This window comes from Lactuca virosa, chromosome 5 (assembly GCF_052849685.1).
Source record: "Lactuca virosa cultivar CGN04683 chromosome 5, Lactuca_virosa_CGN04683_v6, whole genome shotgun sequence".
NCBI lineage: Eukaryota > Viridiplantae > Streptophyta > Magnoliopsida > Asterales > Asteraceae > Lactuca > Lactuca virosa.
In genome coordinates this window covers 383,014,066-383,033,794 of record NC_136430.1, presented here as the reverse complement: position 1 = coordinate 383,033,794, position 19,729 = coordinate 383,014,066, and the positions used below count along the sequence as shown (strand labels likewise).

The 19,729-nt window shown below is 33.6% G+C and overlaps 2 protein-coding genes and 1 pseudogene across 2 annotated transcripts; 2 read left to right on the top strand and 1 right to left on the bottom strand.

The window, feature by feature from the left end:
• Positions 1 to 1,003: 1,003 nt before the first annotated feature.
• Positions 1,004 to 2,088, bottom strand: LOC145111119 (mitochondrial import inner membrane translocase subunit TIM17-2 pseudogene; annotated as a pseudogene).
• A 4,093-nt stretch (positions 2,089 to 6,181) lies between these two features.
• Positions 6,182 to 8,378, top strand: LOC145117615 (tRNA/rRNA methyltransferase (SpoU) family protein). The gene has a single exon (XM_079053914.1). It carries the CDS (start codon positions 6,482 to 6,484, stop codon positions 8,252 to 8,254), a length of 1,773 nt encoding a protein of 590 aa, XP_078910040.1. The 5' UTR covers positions 6,182 to 6,481; the 3' UTR covers positions 8,255 to 8,378.
• Positions 8,379 to 11,912: 3,534 nt separating this feature from the next.
• Positions 11,913 to 15,853, top strand: LOC145116341 (uncharacterized). Its single transcript, XM_079052683.1, has 14 exons — positions 11,913 to 12,221; positions 12,501 to 12,556; positions 12,630 to 12,804; positions 12,896 to 12,997; positions 13,180 to 13,251; positions 13,410 to 13,526; positions 13,622 to 13,699; positions 14,102 to 14,164; positions 14,273 to 14,369; positions 14,472 to 14,550; positions 14,649 to 14,860; positions 14,956 to 15,101; positions 15,406 to 15,528; positions 15,625 to 15,853. The coding sequence occupies exons 1-14, from the start codon at positions 12,126 to 12,128 to the stop codon at positions 15,796 to 15,798; spliced, it is 1,590 nt and encodes a 529-aa protein (XP_078908809.1). The 5' UTR covers positions 11,913 to 12,125; the 3' UTR covers positions 15,799 to 15,853.
• Positions 15,854 to 19,729: the final 3,876 nt, after the last annotated feature.

Sequence of the window (19,729 nt, the reverse complement as noted above, 5' to 3'; positions counted from 1 at the left end):
CACAGCGAAATTGTTTTTTGGGCCTCTAAATAGGTACATTACTTTTAGTTTGAAATTGTAAAATATCAAAGGTCCGTTTAGTTGCGGAAAAATTGTCCGTTTTCTGGACAAAAATTTCAAGAAAAATGAGAATTTTGAAAACGCGTTTACTTCGTCTATTTTTCTAAATTTTTCACAGAAAATAAAAATTTTCCATTTTCTAAAATTACAAAGAAGTTGAAAATTTTTGGAAAACCAATAATCATGGTTTTCCACATTTTTCTGATTTCAAAATTGTTCTAAAATATAAACATACACCCACTCCCACCCCACCCACCTCGACTTACCCCCACCTCGTATGAAAGGTGTGCAATATCTACTTCTTTGTTCTATAACAACTCGTATGAAAGGTGTTGCAGGCCAATGGCAAGAAGAAGTGTTGTATTCCATTATAAAAATGATAGAATATGCAATACATGTCAAGAAAATGATGGATATAACATCCCTAAGATACATAAAATGATATCGACTTCTTTGTTCCATAGCAACTCATATCAAAGTGTATGACTAATCTTTCACACAAATTTTTATTGTTCAAAAAGTAAACCATTTTCTATTTTTATGGATGTTATACACATCAATGTCAGGCGACATACTTCCAGCAACTTATATTAGAAGCTCACTATTGCATTTTCAATTTCATGTGATATATGTGGTTCAATTTATCAAGTTCTGTACGAATTGCTGTGAAACAAATCTGCCATATCAATTGAAGCTTGAAAATTTGTGATTTTGTCTAAAGTCTACTAGAATGTATTCACCATGCAAGCAAGGTGTTCGATAAAATGTGTCAAATGTTTCACATTCATGTAATTCCATGTTAATTTCCAAACCACTGCTACTTAAAAAACTGTAAATGACAACGTTACCCTTAAAAAAACTGTATATAAAAGACACAAAGAGATCTAAAATCAAAATTTTGTGTATGATTATAGAACAAGGAACAGAACACGAACATAGGATCTAAATCAGAAATCTGGGTGCCATTAAAGATAACCACTTGATGTCAAATGAGGACAGAAATCAAGTAAATTAACAACAAAAAAAACCATGGCAATTCATGATCTTACATGAAGAGATTGAGTGGAAGACCCAATGACTTTATACTATATGCAATATTGTATACCAAAGCTATGGAAATGACTTTGGCAATTGTGTTTTTGCTTTAGGATTGCTTTTTCAACTGAAACTCAATATGGTATGAAATTATTTGATCGAAACAAGTTTTTATTTCTACAACATACTCCATAACATTGAAAAATTATTCAAATGACTGAAAATAAGGTCTCACAGATTCATTTGAATTCAAAAGAAGGAGGCGCCGGCGAATCAAAACTCTCCAGAACTTCAGTTTTGACCTTCTGCTTTGGCTCCTCTTGCTTGCCACCAAATAACCCACCAAACCACGATGTCGATGATGGTGATGATTCAGCAGGTGGTGGATGGCTCTGATTAGGAAACTGGAGCCCTAGAGGCATACTCTGAGGTGGTTGCGATGGTGGCTCTTCGATCATCACCGGTGGAGGCTGTTGTGCACTAAGGAACTTATTAAGCATGATTCCAGCTCCTTCAATTAGGGCTAACAAAACACCCCCAAAAACTGCAGATCGAGTGGCGGGGCCTAAACCCTGGCGCATCTGGAGGAAACCTCCGGTGGCGGCGCCGGAGATAATCGAGTTCCATGGATCTTCCTTCTGGCGTACGTAGACCATGGTACAATCGAAGCAGGAGAACAAACCACCCCATACGGCGAAGCTGCCACCGACACGTGGTGCGTTCATACGAATGGCTTGTGTCCCGCCGATGAAACGTTCGCCTGTTGGTGAGTTGTAGACTCCTTTTAGAAAGTGGAAAGCGGAGCCGCCGACGGCGCCCATGCCGAAAGCGCCACCTATGTCGTCCAAGATCCTGTCCGGGCATGGTTCTCTGGAGGTTTCCGGTGTACTCATCTTTGCGTTGATGTAAAAATACTGAAAAACAGATTTCGAGGGTTTATAGGGTTTTCCGATCGGAGCAGAAACAGGGCGTGCCTTAATTTATCAAAGTTGATTCATGTAGCCTTTTGTACTTGTTACCAAATTTTATGTTATGAATTTAAGAGTGAATTACAGTTTTTGGTCCTTACAGTTGCCACGAAATTACAGTTTTAATCCTAGTTTTCCAATTTTGAGACGATTGGTTTCTTTGCCCGTTATGATTTCAGATTCAATATTTGGCTCCGTAACCGTCAAAAGTCTTCGGTTAAATCTTCTTCTTTCTATTCTAATAAAAAAATAGTTCTAATCTTTTTTTGTCAAGTGTTACTCTAATACAATTCTTCATTAATATCATGTCACGTATCAGGAAGATATATTAGAATTCTTCTAATACAGTTCTTTTTTTGCCCGTTATGTTTTGCTTTTTTTGTTTTGGTTTTAATTTTCATCTTTTATATTTAGAATTATTAGTTATTATTATAAAATAGTCCCCATTCTTAATACCACCACCATGTTGGTCTGACGACCGGGAATGAGCAAACACCGGTAAAAGAACATGTCAGGGATGGAACGACTACAAAGGATGTTCGCCGTAGTTGGTGGAACTGTTTTATAAATTTTCATATTTTTTTTCAAAAAACTATGCTTCTAACGACTTGATTGTAAAACATTTTTCAATAAAATTACCTGACAAGATTTTACAGCTTAGTTTTTTATAATTTTATTTTATATATATATATATATATATATATATATATATATATATATATATATATATATATATATATATATATATGTGTGTGTGTGTGCGCGCGTGTGTGCGTGTGTGTAAACGAAAAAATAAAATAAAAACATGCACAAAAATAGATATGTAAAATGACATAGATGAACAAATGTAAAAAAAGTTACATAAACTGTTAAAAATAATACATACAAAAAGATGTGTACACAAAATAATTCGTTGGCTAAATTTGTCAAATGTATATAAAAAGTGACTAAATATGTACAATTACAAAACTTTATACCCTCACAAAGTTTACTGATCGTAGGAAACCAATGAAACCTATAATTACATGTCATAATGATACTATCTGAAAAATTTTATGTAAGTTTATTGATAAGCATCTATAAAAAAATGACCAAACATGAAGAAAACTGACACTTAGTTACCATCACAATTCATTTTCTCAAAATTTTATTATAAAATTAGCGGTAGGACTCAAATTGATTAATAAACCCTTCATGTTTCCAAGTAGATCCGATAACATCATCATAAACTTTCCAAATAACTTTTCATTGGAAGTATTTTTCAAAACGGCTCGTTTAAAATGGTTTCTTAGTAGATTCAACACCTTTGAGTAAAAGTATATGTGTTGCTTAAGGATGTCAAAAAGTGGTGGATAAACTTTCTATATGGAAAGTTAAAACCCTTTCGGTAGGTGGTAGACTGACTTTAATCAAGTCGGTTTAGGGATCTCTTTCGACTTTCTTTATGTCTTTATATAAGGTTCCTATTTGTATCTTGAACTCTTTGGAGACCTTGTGTAATAAGTTCTTTATTGGAGCCGATATAGATGAGAAAAAAAATGAGTTGGATTGTTTGGAAAAAAGTTCTCACTCATAAAAAAACATGGAGGTTTAGGGGTTAAAAGTCTCTTCGCTTTAAATAGAGCCCTTCTTTTTAAGTGGATTTGGCGTTTTTTATAATCTTCAAATTCTTTTTGGGTGAAAGTGGTTTAATATATTCATGGAGAAAAAGCGCTTATTGGTTGTCGTTTACATACAGGGAGGGCTTTAGTTAGGATTGATATTTTGAAAGCTTCTAATAATTCGAAAGAAAAAAGCTTGGATGTTATGTCTTTTGTTCCAAGAGGATTGGAAACGGAGCTTCCATCTCTTTCTGGGAAGATAATTGGGTTGGTGGTATTTCTCTTAAAAGTCAATTTCCAATACTTTTTAGTCTTGAGTTGGATAAACACGTTACAGTTCAAGCTAAATTGGAACATGGTTCCTTCTCTTTTTCTTTTCGCAAATTGCTTAGAAGGGGAGCCGAATCTCTTCAATTAGATGCCTTTTTCGGTTGATAGACACCGTTTCTTTGTCTCATTCTGTGTCAGTGGTTTTTGTCGCTTTATGGGGCGGGGGATTTCACGGTGGTCTCGGTTACATCTTTCATTGATAAAAAGACTATTCCTTCTACTTCTCTTGAGACAAAGTGGAATAAATTGGTGCCCATAAAAGTTAATGTTTTCGCTTGGCATTTGGCTCTTGACAAGCTCATGACACGTCACAGTCTTCTTTACAGGGGTTTGGATGTCCCGTCTTTGATTTTCGCTATATGTGATTCTTTCTCTGAAAACAGGAATCATTTGTTCTTTGTTTGTCGTTTGGCTACGGATCTCTATTTGCATGTCCTTAGATGGTGGGGCTATGATGATTTTGCATTTGCTTGATATGAAGACTGCCAACTTTGGTTTTCTTTAATTCGTTTCTTAGGATTGATTAAGTACTAGTTTAGAGCGTCTTTTATTCGCTTTTGTGACACATTTGGAATTACATGAATGCTCGTGTCTTTGCTTCCTCTATTCTGCGGAAGACAGTTTTATTTGACAATTGTGTCACTCAAACCTTCTTTTGGTGTAAAAGTAATTTGGGTTGGTTGGCTTCAAAACCCCCCAACTTCCTATTTCTTCTTCATGACTCGCTTGTTTTGCTAACTCCATGCTAGTTTGTTTTGTTTTTTTAAAAATAAAATTCAGTAGTTCCAAAAAAAAATCATTTATAAAGTAATCTTCTTTTCTTTTGTTAGACATGCTAAACCAACTGTGTTGACGATGTAAGCAAGCTTAATTTGGGGTTTTCGAAATACTAAATTGTATGAAGCCATATAATCCGTCGACAATAATTTAGGAAGGTGAGTAGACATGTAAGTGCTAAAAATGATCATATAGTCGAAAAAAATAAAAAGGACCAAATGTGAACACAAACAACAAGTTCGATGGTATATTGGGTACAAAAAAGGAAAGGGACCAAATGTGAACAATCTCAACAGTTGGTTACCCTCCTGAGTTATTTTCCTTTTACCCATTTACACAAAATCTCATGTCATCTCCTGCTCATATTAATGACTTTATGAGGTTCATTCTTGCTTCTCTTTAAAACATAATCCACAAAGAACATTATTCATACATGTACAACTTTGTAATGCACTTGCATATTTATTAGAGGAATCTTGATTGAGCAGGTGCATTTCATGACTATATTTACATTTCCAATCAAATGATTTATTGTATCATGGAATCTAGACAAGTCTACAAACGAGTGAAATCACAAGTGCTGTGGTTTTTTATTTTACTTGGATTTAATATCGAATTCATGGGATAAGATACAACATCAATATGTACATGATCATGCAGCTTTTGTAGACACAACGCTATAATATACCGTGAGCTAAACGTTTATGCTAATAAAGATACATTCCATACATAGTAATATCCTTTTGCAGAGAGTTGTTGACAGCTAACCACAATAGGCATAGCATAGACCATGTTTTGACCAAGATACCCCTTCGAAACGCTCTTCATATATGTTATGGTCTAAGAAGGTTGCCGTCTTTGATACTTTTGTAGCTTTAATTTCATTTAACCTTTGTGGGGAAAATGACTCAGATGGGCAACCAACTGTTGAGTTTGTTCACGTTTGGTCCCTTTTCCTTTTTTTTGTATCCAATATACCATCGAACTTGTTGTTTGTGTTCTCCATAACCCTTTTGACCGGCTATCACATATGATAGTCGGTCAAAAGGGTTTTGACGAACACAAATAACAAGTTCGATGATACATTGGGTATAAAAAAAAGTGACCAAATATGAACAAACTCAAGAATTGATTACCCTCGAGAGTCATTATCCGTTCTTTAAATTTTGCATAGAAGATGTTAAGCATGTTGGTACTACTACTTTGTCACCATTGTGGGTTTAAATAATATATTTTTGTCTTACTATAAATAGGTGGCTTTGTGTATGCAAATAGTAACACAACTTTTTATGTAGAAAATTTATGTCTTTTTCATTTTTCAATAAGAAAATGATATGAATATACATAAATACATAATGCAACTTTCAGGGACCAATTGAATTAATTTTAGGGAGCCTGGAGCGCCTGAGTGCACTTTCCTCAAACTATTAGGTACTACAACCGATTTTATCCCAACCTATATGCTATTCCCCTGCTTTCTTTCTCAAAAACCCTAACATGGCTTATCTCTGTACTTTGTGAGCATTTCGAAGACCCAATAACGGCAAATTAAGCCCCCAATCATCACAAATGGAGCTGGTAAGTTAGTCGAGATCAATCGAATTTCTTCACGCAGGTTAATTTCTTTCTCCGTTAAACGTTACAGAAAGCTTTTAAATTCTTCGAGTTTCGAATCATTAACTACACCGTAGTTGTTTTGTTGTTGGCATAATGTATTGTAATTTTACCAAGTGCCATGCTTTCCCTTTCGCCATTAGAGCTTCTTCGCAACAACCAAAATGTTTTCTCCCATTCTATATAAAACCCAAAACTCCCCAGTTTTCTCCTAGTTCAAATCCTGAAACAAATGTTTTCTACAAGTCCAGAATTACGAGCTATAGAACTCCCTCTGTTGGGTTTATGGAGAAAACACATGAGTATTGTCAGTTATTAGGGACTGCAGATAGAGATAGTTTTGTTAGTTTCAATCAACACGTTAGGAAGAAGAGAGAGCATGTATATGCTGCAAAAAGTGAATCCTTTTCAAATGGGCTTCGTTCAAACCCTAGAAAATTTTCCACATCCTATTCTCGTAAAGTGGTTGAAGGTACTACCGATTCTCCAAATCCCCTTCCTTGGTTAGCTAAAAATAAAGATAAGGAAGTTAAAGACTCTGAAAAACCTGCTCCAAGGAGGTCATCTTGGGAAATCTCAGCTGAAAAGTTCTCCAAAAATGGCCCACATACTAGGGAAAAAATTAGGAGAAAAGATTTCAAACCAAGAAACAAGACATCAGAAGATGAATCACCTACAAGAAAGTTCGTTCGAGTGCGATCTTCTTGGGAGGAATCAGCTGAAAAATTTGTGAAAAGGGGAGATGAAAGTAGGGAAAATGGTAGACGATTTAATGAAAGTAGGGAAAATGGTAGACGATTTGATGAAAGAAACGATTATAGGGAAAGAAGAAGGATTTCTGAAGACGGTTCTGACCTTGAAACACAAGAAGCTGACAATAATAATCCCAATTGGTATAAGATACAAGAGAGATTTGATTCATTCGATAGGGTTAACGTTAATGTGGAACGAAATGACAAGTGGAGTAGGCAAGACAATTGGGGAAAAAAGGTATGGAAAGAAGCAACCGAATCAAGCATACCAAAAATGGTTGGTGAATGTGTCTATGGAGTGGGCCCCATACTAGCTGCACTATTAGCAAACAGAAGAGAATTCTACGTTTTATACATTCAAGAAGGCATCGATTTAACCGGAAACAACAAAAAGAAAAAAGACAAAAAAGGGTTCGAAAAAGTTTTAAAAGTAGCCGATAAACTAGGGTTAACAATAAAAGAAATCTCAAAACATGATCTCAACATGATTGTGGACAATCGTCCACATCAAGGTCTAGTTCTCGACGCTTCACCATTAGAAATGGTGAACATTCGAGAACTAGACCGCACAGCAGGGGACATGTCCATGTCCCCGCTGTGGTTAGCGCTGGATGAAGTTATGGACCCACAAAATTTGGGTGCCATAATTCGTTCAGCGTATTTTTTTGGTGCATCGGGGGTTGTACTTTGTGCAAAGAATTCTGCACCACTTAGTGGGGTTGTAAGTAAAGCGAGTGCTGGATCGCTTGAGTTGATTGAGCTTAGGTGTTGTAAGAATATGATGCAGTTTTTGGTTTCTTCGGCTGAAAATGGTTGGAGGGTTGTTGGTGGTTCAGTGAATTCACGAGCTGTGGGTTTGACCGAGGTGCGAACCGGTGAGCCTACGGTTCTGGTTTTGGGGAGTGAGGGCACGGGTTTGAGACCGTTGGTTGAAAGGTCGTGTACTCAGTTGGTTAAGATTCCGGGGAATATTCCGGTTCATTTGAGTGGTGGGTTTGAAGATGGTGAATCTTTTGTTGCTGTTGAGAGTTTGAATGTTAGTGTTGCTGCTGGGGTGCTTCTTCATCATTTTGTTGGAAATAGTAACAACAAGACTGTGGTTGACATTGAGGGGTAATTCTGTAATTCTGTGATTCTGTAATAGTAATTCTTTTTGGTTTCATGATTCTGTTTATGTTTATTGTATGCCGTTATTTAAGGTTCTTTAGTTAGTGCAATTGATATTGAAGCATTTGATTTCATGTTGATTGATTGATGTATACTACTTCAGTTGATAATGCTTCAAACAAGTATTCATTTATTGGGATTTGAAGTGAGATAGATGATCAAACTCATGTTCATTAGGATCTTGAAACTTTTCATCCAACAAAACTTTTGTTCTATAAATTCGTTTTGGAAGTTACACTTACACCCCCCAAGTGGTAGAATAAAAAAGGTCCAAAATAGCACAGATTAAGTTCACGTATGTTAGAAGAGATGAGCAAGGGGTATAACAGTCCTTTGGCAAGGGGTTAAGGTAGGTAGTTAGTAGCAAATAAAAGAGAGGAGAAGGGTTTCAGTTTGGATATTCTGTTATGTTTTGACTTTTGAAGTCAAAAGACGTGGGAGAGCTTTCCTCCTCTCGAAAGGGGGAACCCCTAATCATTCAATACAACTCTTAGATCTGAACCCTAATTTCAATTCTTTCTACTCATTTTCATTCTTTTTGCAACAAACCCGTGTCAAATTCCATCTTGTATTTGTCGATGAATATCCTATTTGCTAAATCGTTATTTGAAACAGTTTTGATAAAATCGGCCAGATGGCCGATTAATTGGCGCCTAGGCGTTTGGCGGCCATTCACCAATCACAATTTAAGGTAATCGGTCAAGGTCAAAATCGGTTAAAAGTCAAAAGGTCTAAGATATCAAAAAGTCAAGAGTAAAAGTAAAAAATAATGAGAAACTAATATACTAATATTAATTTGAACTTGACTTTATTTGTTCCCATCTCTCCTGCCATCCATCTCTCTACCTAGGTCTTCCCCTCGTTAAATTTCTCTCTTCCATCTCTTTTATGTCTTTCTATCTCACCATCATTGTATTGATGTTAAATACTATAATATGATTAGTTACTTATGCCATCCATCTCTCTTGACTCTCTACCTAGGTCTCCCCCGGGTAAATTTCCCTCTCCCATCTCTTTTATGTCTTTCTATCTCTCCATTGTATTGATGTTAAATGCTATAATATGGTTTTTATGGTTAGTTACTTATTTTGTTAGGATATTAGCAATATTATTTTTAAAAAATAAATTTTCTTTATAACTTAAGGTCCTCGATTAATCATGTCTAAACCAATTAGCCCTAGACTAAAGTAGGTCGACCTGACCGAAAGTAATTGATCCATGGAGGCATTATTATGTTCATAAAGTAATTGATCCATGGAGGAATTGTTCATATATGCTTATGATTTAAGGATACAACACATATTCTTTTTTATAATCCGTACTGCCCCACCTAATCTATATTGATTGTTTTGTCATCATCAATGGTTTCTTATATGAACATAACAATTGGTTTTCTTTTAACATACTTTTAGGTAGATTGTACTAAGTTGTTCAACATATAACTTAAATATCTTATACTACTTGTAACATAAATTTGTATGAAAAATAGATTATATAGACAATTATAAGTCCAAAATGATGCTAACGTCATTGCTTTATGGCAAATAATTGGTTATAGAGATCTTTAATCCTTAGCGATATGAAGCTTAATGCTGTTTATTCTTATTCATAATTTAAACCAAGAAAATTTCAATTTTTTAGTGAAAAAGGCAAAATAGTTGAAATAAAAAGAATTATGACTTTTTCATAAACTATGCCAAATAATAAAACTTTTCTGAAGGTAACCTGATAAAAAATAGTTTACCAGTAAAAAAAGGTTGATTTGAATTTTTTATCCGATAATCAAGATTTTTTTTGTTAACAAATAAAATTTGGGACTTTTACATAAACTGACCTAACATATTGAGATTTTTCTAAAGATTTTCCAGAAACATGTAAACACAAAGTAAAAATTAAGTTGTAAAAGCAAATTATATATATATATATATATATATATATATATATATATATATATATATATATATATATATATATATATATATATATATATATCGCCGCTTAGTGTGGTAAAAATGGTAAAAATAGTTAAGGTGGTGAAAATGGTGTCATGACCACCTAAGCTCCACGTATGATCCATCTTTGATTTACCATGACAAAAGAAAAAAAAAGGAGGAAGTGGTGCTATTAACATGCCATGACAAGGCATTGTCGAAAAAAAGCTGTTGAGCTAAACATGCAGTGGCGGTAGGGGTGACAACTTTCGACCCAACCCGTAACCCGACACTGATCCAACCCGAAAATAGACGTGTTTGGATTGATATTTTTGACCCGCCAACCCATCAACCCGTTTATTTCATGGGTTGGGTTGGGTTATCTGTTTGGGTTCGCGGGTCAACCCGCCAACCCGTATATATATATATATATATATATATATATATATATATATATATATATATATTACATTTAAAAACATGATATATTTAATTATTAATGAAATTTGATTTCCATCCGTATTCGTAATATTCTGTATCATTGTATTCCTTTCGTATTCGTATGTGACTAATCTGCATTTGCGGTTCGTTAATCAGAAAAAGAAAAAATATATGTCATTATTTTCACGAGTCACGAACGAAGAACACATCCACTTTCTATGAATGTTTTCATTTATTCATTTTTATTTGGATGTTATTGACTTTATGAATTTATGTTGAAAACCCTATTTTTATGTTAATTACTTTAATCATTTTATGAATTTATGTTGAAAAAACCTCATTTTTTAAAATATGATGTTTATTTAATAAAATGGGTTATATGGGTTGGGTTTGACCCATTAACTTGTGAACTCGCGAACCCATATGCTTATACGGGTTATATGAGTTGGGTTGGGTTGAGGTTTCCAACCCACCAACCCGTGACCCGCAAACCCGTCAACCCATATATTATATGGGTTGGGTTGAGTTTATGTTTTCTGACCCGCCAACTCGTGACCCGCCAACCCGAACCCAACCCAATTGCCAGGCCTAAGTGGCGAATGTAGAAATTTATAGCAGTGGTGACAAAAAGAAAAATCCACACAACACAACAAATACTAATAGTTGCTTATATTTTTTTTAGTGGTTGCACATTAATACAAAACATGGAATTTCTTTTTAACATATTTTACACTTCGAAGCTAAAATCGAGTATTGGCCTGGGACCTGGGCTTGGGGAACCCCTAGGTCCGCCACTGTCAAATGTACTTGTAGTTGTGAACTTGTGATTCGGTGCTTGTTGTGCTAATTAAGACAATGTCTAGGGGTTGTGGAGACCACTCCTATAGACACAACATATATGTTTTTTAATGAATTTGAAGTTTGAACAATAATTTCATTTTTTATTTATGAATACAAAAATGGTATCTTGTTAAAGAGGAAGTGATATTTCCACTTAATAAATTGATTTATGCACTTCAAAATGTATGTACAATAACTGCAATGAGTTGTAACTCATGTGGATGAATCAATTTAGTAAGGGGAAATATTCAGAGACAAATGAAAAATTACTACCTAAACCGATAAAAAGCTTAATTTAACTAATTTAACCGAAGACATGAAAATTTCCCGGAAAAATATTGATTATTATTTATGGTAAATGTAAAAAATTACGCCGTCTCTGTGTCTACCCTTTTTTCATCCCTCACCTCCCATCTCCGCCGTGAGTCACCGTCTTCCTCTTCCTCGACGGCGATCTTAAAGAGAAAGGCAATACATATTGCCATGCGGTTAATTTCATGTAGGGCTTCATTTATTCGTTTAAAAGACCTGCATTACGCCGCTTTGATTTAATCACAGAGAGGCCTCGTTGTTTATACATGCACATTGGAATAGTTTTACGGATTTCCAATGGATATTACGCCGTACGTCGAATCATTCGACACATTTCTGTTTTTTGCCAGCAGAACATTTTGTAGTCCGTTGGCCATTTTTGTTCAGATCCAGGTTCGTGATTTCCAATTTGTCAATTCATCTCTTTCACGGGAATGATAATGTGTTATTCTTCTTATAAACCTTTTGATTCTATATTGTTAGCCATGAATCTGATGTCATCGTGTTGAGTTACCCCCATGTTTGATTTAGAATCGTTTACTCTTATTCTTCAAACACAAATTATTACGTACAATCACAAAATCTGGAATTCAAATGAGTTTGAGGCAAAACAGAGACGATTTGCTACATTAACATGGGGAAAATTTCTGAATATTGTTATTGATGCTACAGGGATGTGTAATATGCTTACTCCTGGCTGTTGGATGGTCTCTAGCAGCTTATATCAGGTATGGAATTTAGTCACTTTGTTACAGAAATACAGAACATCATTCTGATAATAAATAAACCATTTTTATGCAGAATAAGAGAAATATGGGAGATGGAAATATCCATGCAAGGTGGCAATTCCTTTGCATTTCTTTCTCATGATATCCATGATCTTGAACATTCTAAGCAAGAAGACTTGCCAGGAGTTACAGTAGTTATGCCCTTGAAAGGATTTGGAGAACACAATATACACAACTGGAAAACCCAGGTATATATTTATATATATCCCACAAAACTCATAGATTTGAAGAATACATACAAGTTCTCACATATATGATATAATATATCTCCAAATGCAGATAACATCTCTTTATGGTGGGCCCTTAGAGTTCCTATTCATTGTTGATAGTACTGAAGACCCTGCATATCATGCTTTATCTAACTTACTTATAGATCACGAGGTAGGTTTATTGCATCACTAAGATTTTGTTGTAGTTTCTATTTACCCCTTTGACAGATTAGCTTAATGGGTTAAGTCTTGTCTCCATTAAGTTTATGAAAACAAAAAGAAACAACTAATTAAGTTTCATCAGTCTCTATATATATGTTGTGTTTCTTACTTGTTTTACATGCATGCATGCAGGATGAGATTGATGCAAGCATAATAATAGCTGGCCCATCTACAACATGTAGTCAGAAAATTCATAATCAGTTGGTATGCTGCAAATCAACTTGTGATGTTTCTTGAGGACAGAGGTTATTAATTATTGTACATGTGTGGGCTATTCATTATGGATTTTATGGTGTAATAATATTGTTTTAAACATTTCAATACAGATAAATTATTATTTTTGACTTGTGAAATGGGGTTAGGTTGGAATGAAGAAAATGAGTGAAGGAAGCAAATACGTATTATTTCTAGATGATGATGTTAGGCTGCATCCTGGATCAATTGGATCCTTGATTGCTGAAATGGAAAAGAATCCTGAGGTATGCATAGAATTGATGGTGATTTTATTTACTTAGTATTATTTTTTTTTAAAAAATTTCTCTATTTTTGAACTTTTGGTGGTTAATGTATGCAGATATTTATTCAAACAGGCTACCCCCTTGATTTACCTTCTAGGAGTTTAGGCAGCTACTGTATTTATGCATATCATATGGTAATCTACTTTATATTATTGCAAATTTTTCTCTTTTGTGTTTATAGTTAGTTTTTGGAAAATTGTGCCAAATAGCAAACATAGTTAATAACTCTAAGCATAAAGCTAACATACTTTATTTTTTATGGACACAGTAGCAACCAACTTGTATTTTTCTACTGATTTAAGCAATATGTAACCTAAAACCTATAAAAATGACGATGATGTGGACAACACACCCACCCCTTTGCCACGTCAGCATTTTTATAAGTTTTAGGTTACATATTGTCTAAACACTTGAATGTACGTCAATGGCATTTAAATTAGTTTTGACGTGTTTCGTTTTTAGTTAAATTTTCATTTTATATTATTTTTTTTAAAAATTTATTTTTATATTTTGACATAATATTATCTTGTTTGCAGCCATGCTCAATGGGATTTGCAACTGGTGGAAAAACATTCTTCCTCTGGGGAGGTTGCATGATGGTATCCATGTTTTGACTTTTGAGTTTGACCACCATATATAAACTTTTTAATAATTATCTTTATAATTAAATTAATAAGACACTTCTTTTTTCCTTTTTCTTTCTATAGATGCATGCAGATGATTTCAGAACTGACAAACATGGCATTGTATCACAACTTGAAGATGGTGGATATTCAGATGATATGACTCTTGCAGCTATAGCCGGTAATATATATATATATATATATATATATATATATATATATATATATATATATACACACAGAGAGAGAGTTATAAAAATTATATTGATGTTCTTTTTTGTAGGAGCTCATAAGAGGCTTATAACATCACCTCCTTTTTCTGTTTTTCCACATCCTCTTGCTAGTGATATTACTCTCTCAAGGTCTCAATGTTCCCACTCTCCTCTTTCTTTTTTGGATAAATGATATTTTTATTTATTTATTTATTTATACTAATTTCATATTTTTATGTTTTTAATAGGTATTGGAATTATTTACGAAAGCAAACATTCGTGTTGGAGTCATATACAACATATGAAAACTGGATAAGAAATCGTGCATTATTTTATACACACTGCTACTTATCTTGGGGATTTGTAGCCCCATATGTTATGGCTGTTTTTCATGTTGTAGCTGCAATTAGATTGAAGTTAAATGAGTATTTTCTTGAAGAACATATTTTTGACCCTATTGGTGAGTTTTTTTTTTTTTTTATAACCATTCAATAAGTGTAAAATTATTTATAAAGTTCATATCGACATTTTTTTTTAATTTTTTTTTATTTCCAGGTTTGATATTGGCTGGGTTTCTAGCTATATGCACTGGCATTACACTTCATTCAATGTGGAATATGACAAGAATAGAAGTTGAGTTATGCAACATGTTGTCCCCTGAGTCGCCTACATTGTCTCTTAAATCTTACAATTGGTTTTTGGTGAGTTTTTAAAAACTAATCTTCATAATTTTTCAAAAGTTTAAATGCAAGAAATATCAATTTACTTTCATTGTTTTGTACTTTTGTTTATTATAGCAATGCCATTCACAGTTATAATTTGGGTAGATTTTTCCAAGTATAATGGCCTAATTATATAAAAAAAAACACCGAAAAGGATGCTATAATAGTATAATACACAAATAAATGAAAGTACATAGTTATTTTTTGCGTTTAACTTTTAACCTTTTGAATCGTTAATTATGAGGTCATGAATACTGATCCAATTTAAAAAATGAGGGAACAGGTGTTTGTTGCAATGTTGGTGGACAATTTTTTCTACCCGATTTCAGCATTTTGTTCCCATTTTTCTCAGTCTGTTATTTGGTCTGGTATTCGGTATTATTTGAGGAGGGGGAAGATAGTAAAGGTATGATTCATTAAAGATTAAAAAAAATGAATATGGTTAAATCACGAGTTTAAGTATTTACACAATTTTTAATAATTTTGTATTTTTTATGATCAGATTGAAAGAAGCCAAAAGGGTAGGAAACTTTCAGATTTAGCAGCTAAGCGTTTGTATGTGAAGAAAAGAGGAGATCAAGAACAAGAACAAGCTCAAGCTCAAGCCAAACCCTCAATTGCACGTCATTTATCAAAAAGTTTTCGTTGGAGATTACCAAAAAAGCATCAAATGTAAAAAAAGATTTACTATTAACTGCTGACTTTTTAAACATTTACCATATATATATTTTCTTTCCCTAGTTCTTTTATTGTATATTTTGTAAACTTCTCAAGACAATACTTAAAAGAAAAAAAAAAGAACTGATTTTATTAAGAGAATTGCTACCATAAGCAATTTGGCATGAAATTTCCCAAAAACATATAAAAGTAGGTATTGTGACTTTCTCATTTCACTTGCATAACATTTATGACACTTGATAATGTGGCCTAATTAGGACTAAAATTTTAATGTAGTTCACAAAATACATTACCATTGTGGTCGTATTATGTGACATATTCAACACATTTTCTTGATAATGTGTTCAAAGGGAACCAAAATGTGACTAACATGGTAATGTATTCTGCAAAGTACGTTACCATTTTCGTCATATTATATGACATGTTGAATACACTTGATCAACACTTGTAACCTACTCATAACACGTTAATAACAAAGTCATCAGATACATTAATGTAATATAGCAAACTTTACCAAAGTGGCAAAATTTTCCCCACTTAGGGGGGTCAAAATAACCCCAATTTGATGGGACTTTAGATAATAGTTATATATTACATAATTGCCACATTACTATCTACACGTCGTTGTTATTTGAACGAATATATGGTGATTTTATTTCCTATTCCATCAAACAATCACTTTATCAAACATTAAACAACTTTTACATCTTTACCCGTTCTAGTTAAAGATTATTTTCAATTTGTATCCTTTTGTATTTTGAAAAATGACTTTCATTCATTATTACTTCAATTTAATATATATATATATATATATATATATATATATATATATATATATATATATATATATATATATATATATAAAATGAGAACCACTAAAGGTTAAGAACCGTATGAACCACTAATTTTAACTAATAATTAACTAGTGTTATACCCATCCGGTGAACGGGTTGACTAATGTAAAAACAATAGATTGATCTTACCTTCTTTTATAGCATCCTTTTTTCATTTGCTCACATATTAGCATTGTATAATGACAAATCTACCCAATTATATTACATATGAATGAATAAAAGAATAGCAATATATTCAATTTCCTAATAATCAAACACACTAACAAATGGCCACATCAAATTCGAAAAGTTACAATGAAAAAGGTTACAAATCGAGTCCGACACTTGCAAATAAATGGAGAAAATGAACAAAATTTCCTAAGATCCAAACAGTACCTAACTCATGGAGTCAATACTCAAAATTTGCCTCCACCTATTTAGCTTAATTGTTGCTGGTGAGTAACATATGCATAACAAAAGGCTTGTATTATGTAGTATTATACATGCATGCTCGAATCATGCGGTGACCATATCCATCATAAATATGATTTCCATAGTATACTGCTGGACATTGATTCCTAAAATCATTATCAACTGCAAATTTCAAGAACCAGATTAGAAAACGATATATATTTCTACCATCTTAATCCGATAATGCGTTAACCAAAAAATCGAATTTAGCAAAACCTTGATTCTTTCAAATAACAAAATAAAGCAATATTGTTGGTATCATATTATTAAATCAAGAAATTTGCTTTCAATTAACAAATAAATATGAAACAAAAGAAAAGAACATGCATGATAAGAAAAGAACCTAATACTCGCAAAACAAAAGAATGTGGTGCAGTGGTGATGTAAAATAGTAATTTTTGAGCCATTTTACTTTGATTCCTCAAAAGGGCATTATTGACCAAACAAAAACAACACACATGTTAATATTACTTTTTCCTTTTTAATTATCTTAATTTATTCGGTTTTACATCAGGTTAATATTACTCTACAGTCTCTACTTCTATGTTTTATAGTAGAAAGGAATGGAAGTACCAGAGCAAAACAAGGGATTTTAGCATTAAAGTTTAATAACTGAATAACATAGCAAAACAGGGGAAAGGTGGGGAAGGAAAGATTGAGATAAATAATTGAAGAATAAAGGGTATTTCCAAAGTTTCTTCTAACAATTGACATAAAGGCTAGACATGGTAACCCTTAATGTTTTCCTTCACGTCCCACACGTCCAAATTCCTATAAATATTAAATATTATTGGATAAATTAACATATGATGGAAATGTTAATTACTTGATGGTTACTTATACTAACCATTACCTCACATTCCCTGGTGTATTTCATCACTGGATGTTCGTTAGCTGAACATCATGTGGAATGCATACAACTTCCTAAGGATCCAAGGTACTAACATAAATGTATCATTATCTGATATGATATGATGACCTGTGATTTCAAGTAGGCTTAGCTTCATGTTAAGATAAATTTAATCTTCAATCAGATTAACTGCAACTTAAGAAAATACAATATCATAACAGAAAAAATGAAAGTAAGAAAATTACCTTCCTATTTTTTACAATTAGCTCCTAAAGATTTCCCATTGTCATAGCTCCTTCTTAATACTCCAAGCTATGGGATAATTTCCCTATTCCATTGTTGTGAACACTCTGAAAAAACAAAAGGAATCATAAAAACCTAAATAAAATGTATGAAGTTCAAGAATGTAAACCTTTATCTTGGTGTGTTAGAGACCGATTCGAGGTGGTCAACCTTCCAAGAATAATAGGTAAAGATGATGATAAAGCCGATTATGGATAGCTATTCCCCAAGAACAAAGATAATCAAATAGACTAAAACATAGTTTTCTCCATCTCCTTCATAATGAAAATACATCCATGTATATAACTAAATAATCCTATATACTACTAGCTAATAATAAGGAAAACATGTAATCATGGGGTAATGAAAATGTGTACTACTAATTAAATGGAAATATGCATGCATGTTTGGAAGCTTCCAGGAAGTGAGGTTGGACTTTTTCAATTGCAAAGTAATGGCTATGTGTAAACCATATTATCAATCCAGTTGGGCCATGGAGGTGACCTTGTGTATAACCCTAAACACGTATCGTGGTGTTTGAGCACTTGCTCTTGGATTTCGGTGGTGCAATTCATTCTTATTGATAGCAAAGCTAGTCATTTGTGTTATCTGATAAATTCATGTCCAAGTTGTAACATCCTAAAAATCATAGAAATTTAAATTTTTCAAAAACAACTCATTAACCATAAAGTGTTTACAAAAAGACCATTGTTTCAAAAGTATAATCATAATCAGAGTATCTCAAGATCCAGTGTCATAAAAAAGGAAGATGTGTACGATCACGCCTTCGCTTTCCCATGATCCTCTGAAGTACCTGAAACAATAAACTAAAATCGTAATCCAAAGCTTAGTGAGTCCCCCAAAGTACCACCACATAACATAACAAATAACAACATGCAAATATGAACCTTCAGCCTGACTGAACCACCTCGTAGGTCCTACAGCTTATTCGGACCGCCCCGGGTGTCTTGGCCTTCAGCACAAAGCAGGACCGTCTCAACCCAACCATAATATGTCGACATATACAACAGATAAACATAAACACATATCCAACAAATACAGGTAATCATACAGATATAGTAATCTATCATATAACCAGCATAACATCATCCTATATACTCGGATACATAACCTAGTGGGCTGACATTGGTGCCTTCGACCCATAAGTACACTGAGGAAAACTCACCTCTCAGTCCGAACAATCGTTGAATAGATCTCTGCTCCGAGTATCAGCTCAAATCGTCACATATTCATCAAATAGTGACCAATCTCAAATACAACTCAACCAAAATATCCTTGGGTCAAAATTGGTCAAAGTCAACGGTCAAAGTCAAAGTCAACTACAATAGGCCGCCACGCCATGGCCATCCTTGGTGAGTCTCAGCCCAGCCGCCACGCTGTGGAGACCTAGTCCACGTCGTGGGCACTGGGCTCCCAACAACTTAATGGATTAAGTCGATTTCCTTGATCTTAAGGGCTCCAAAGCCCATATC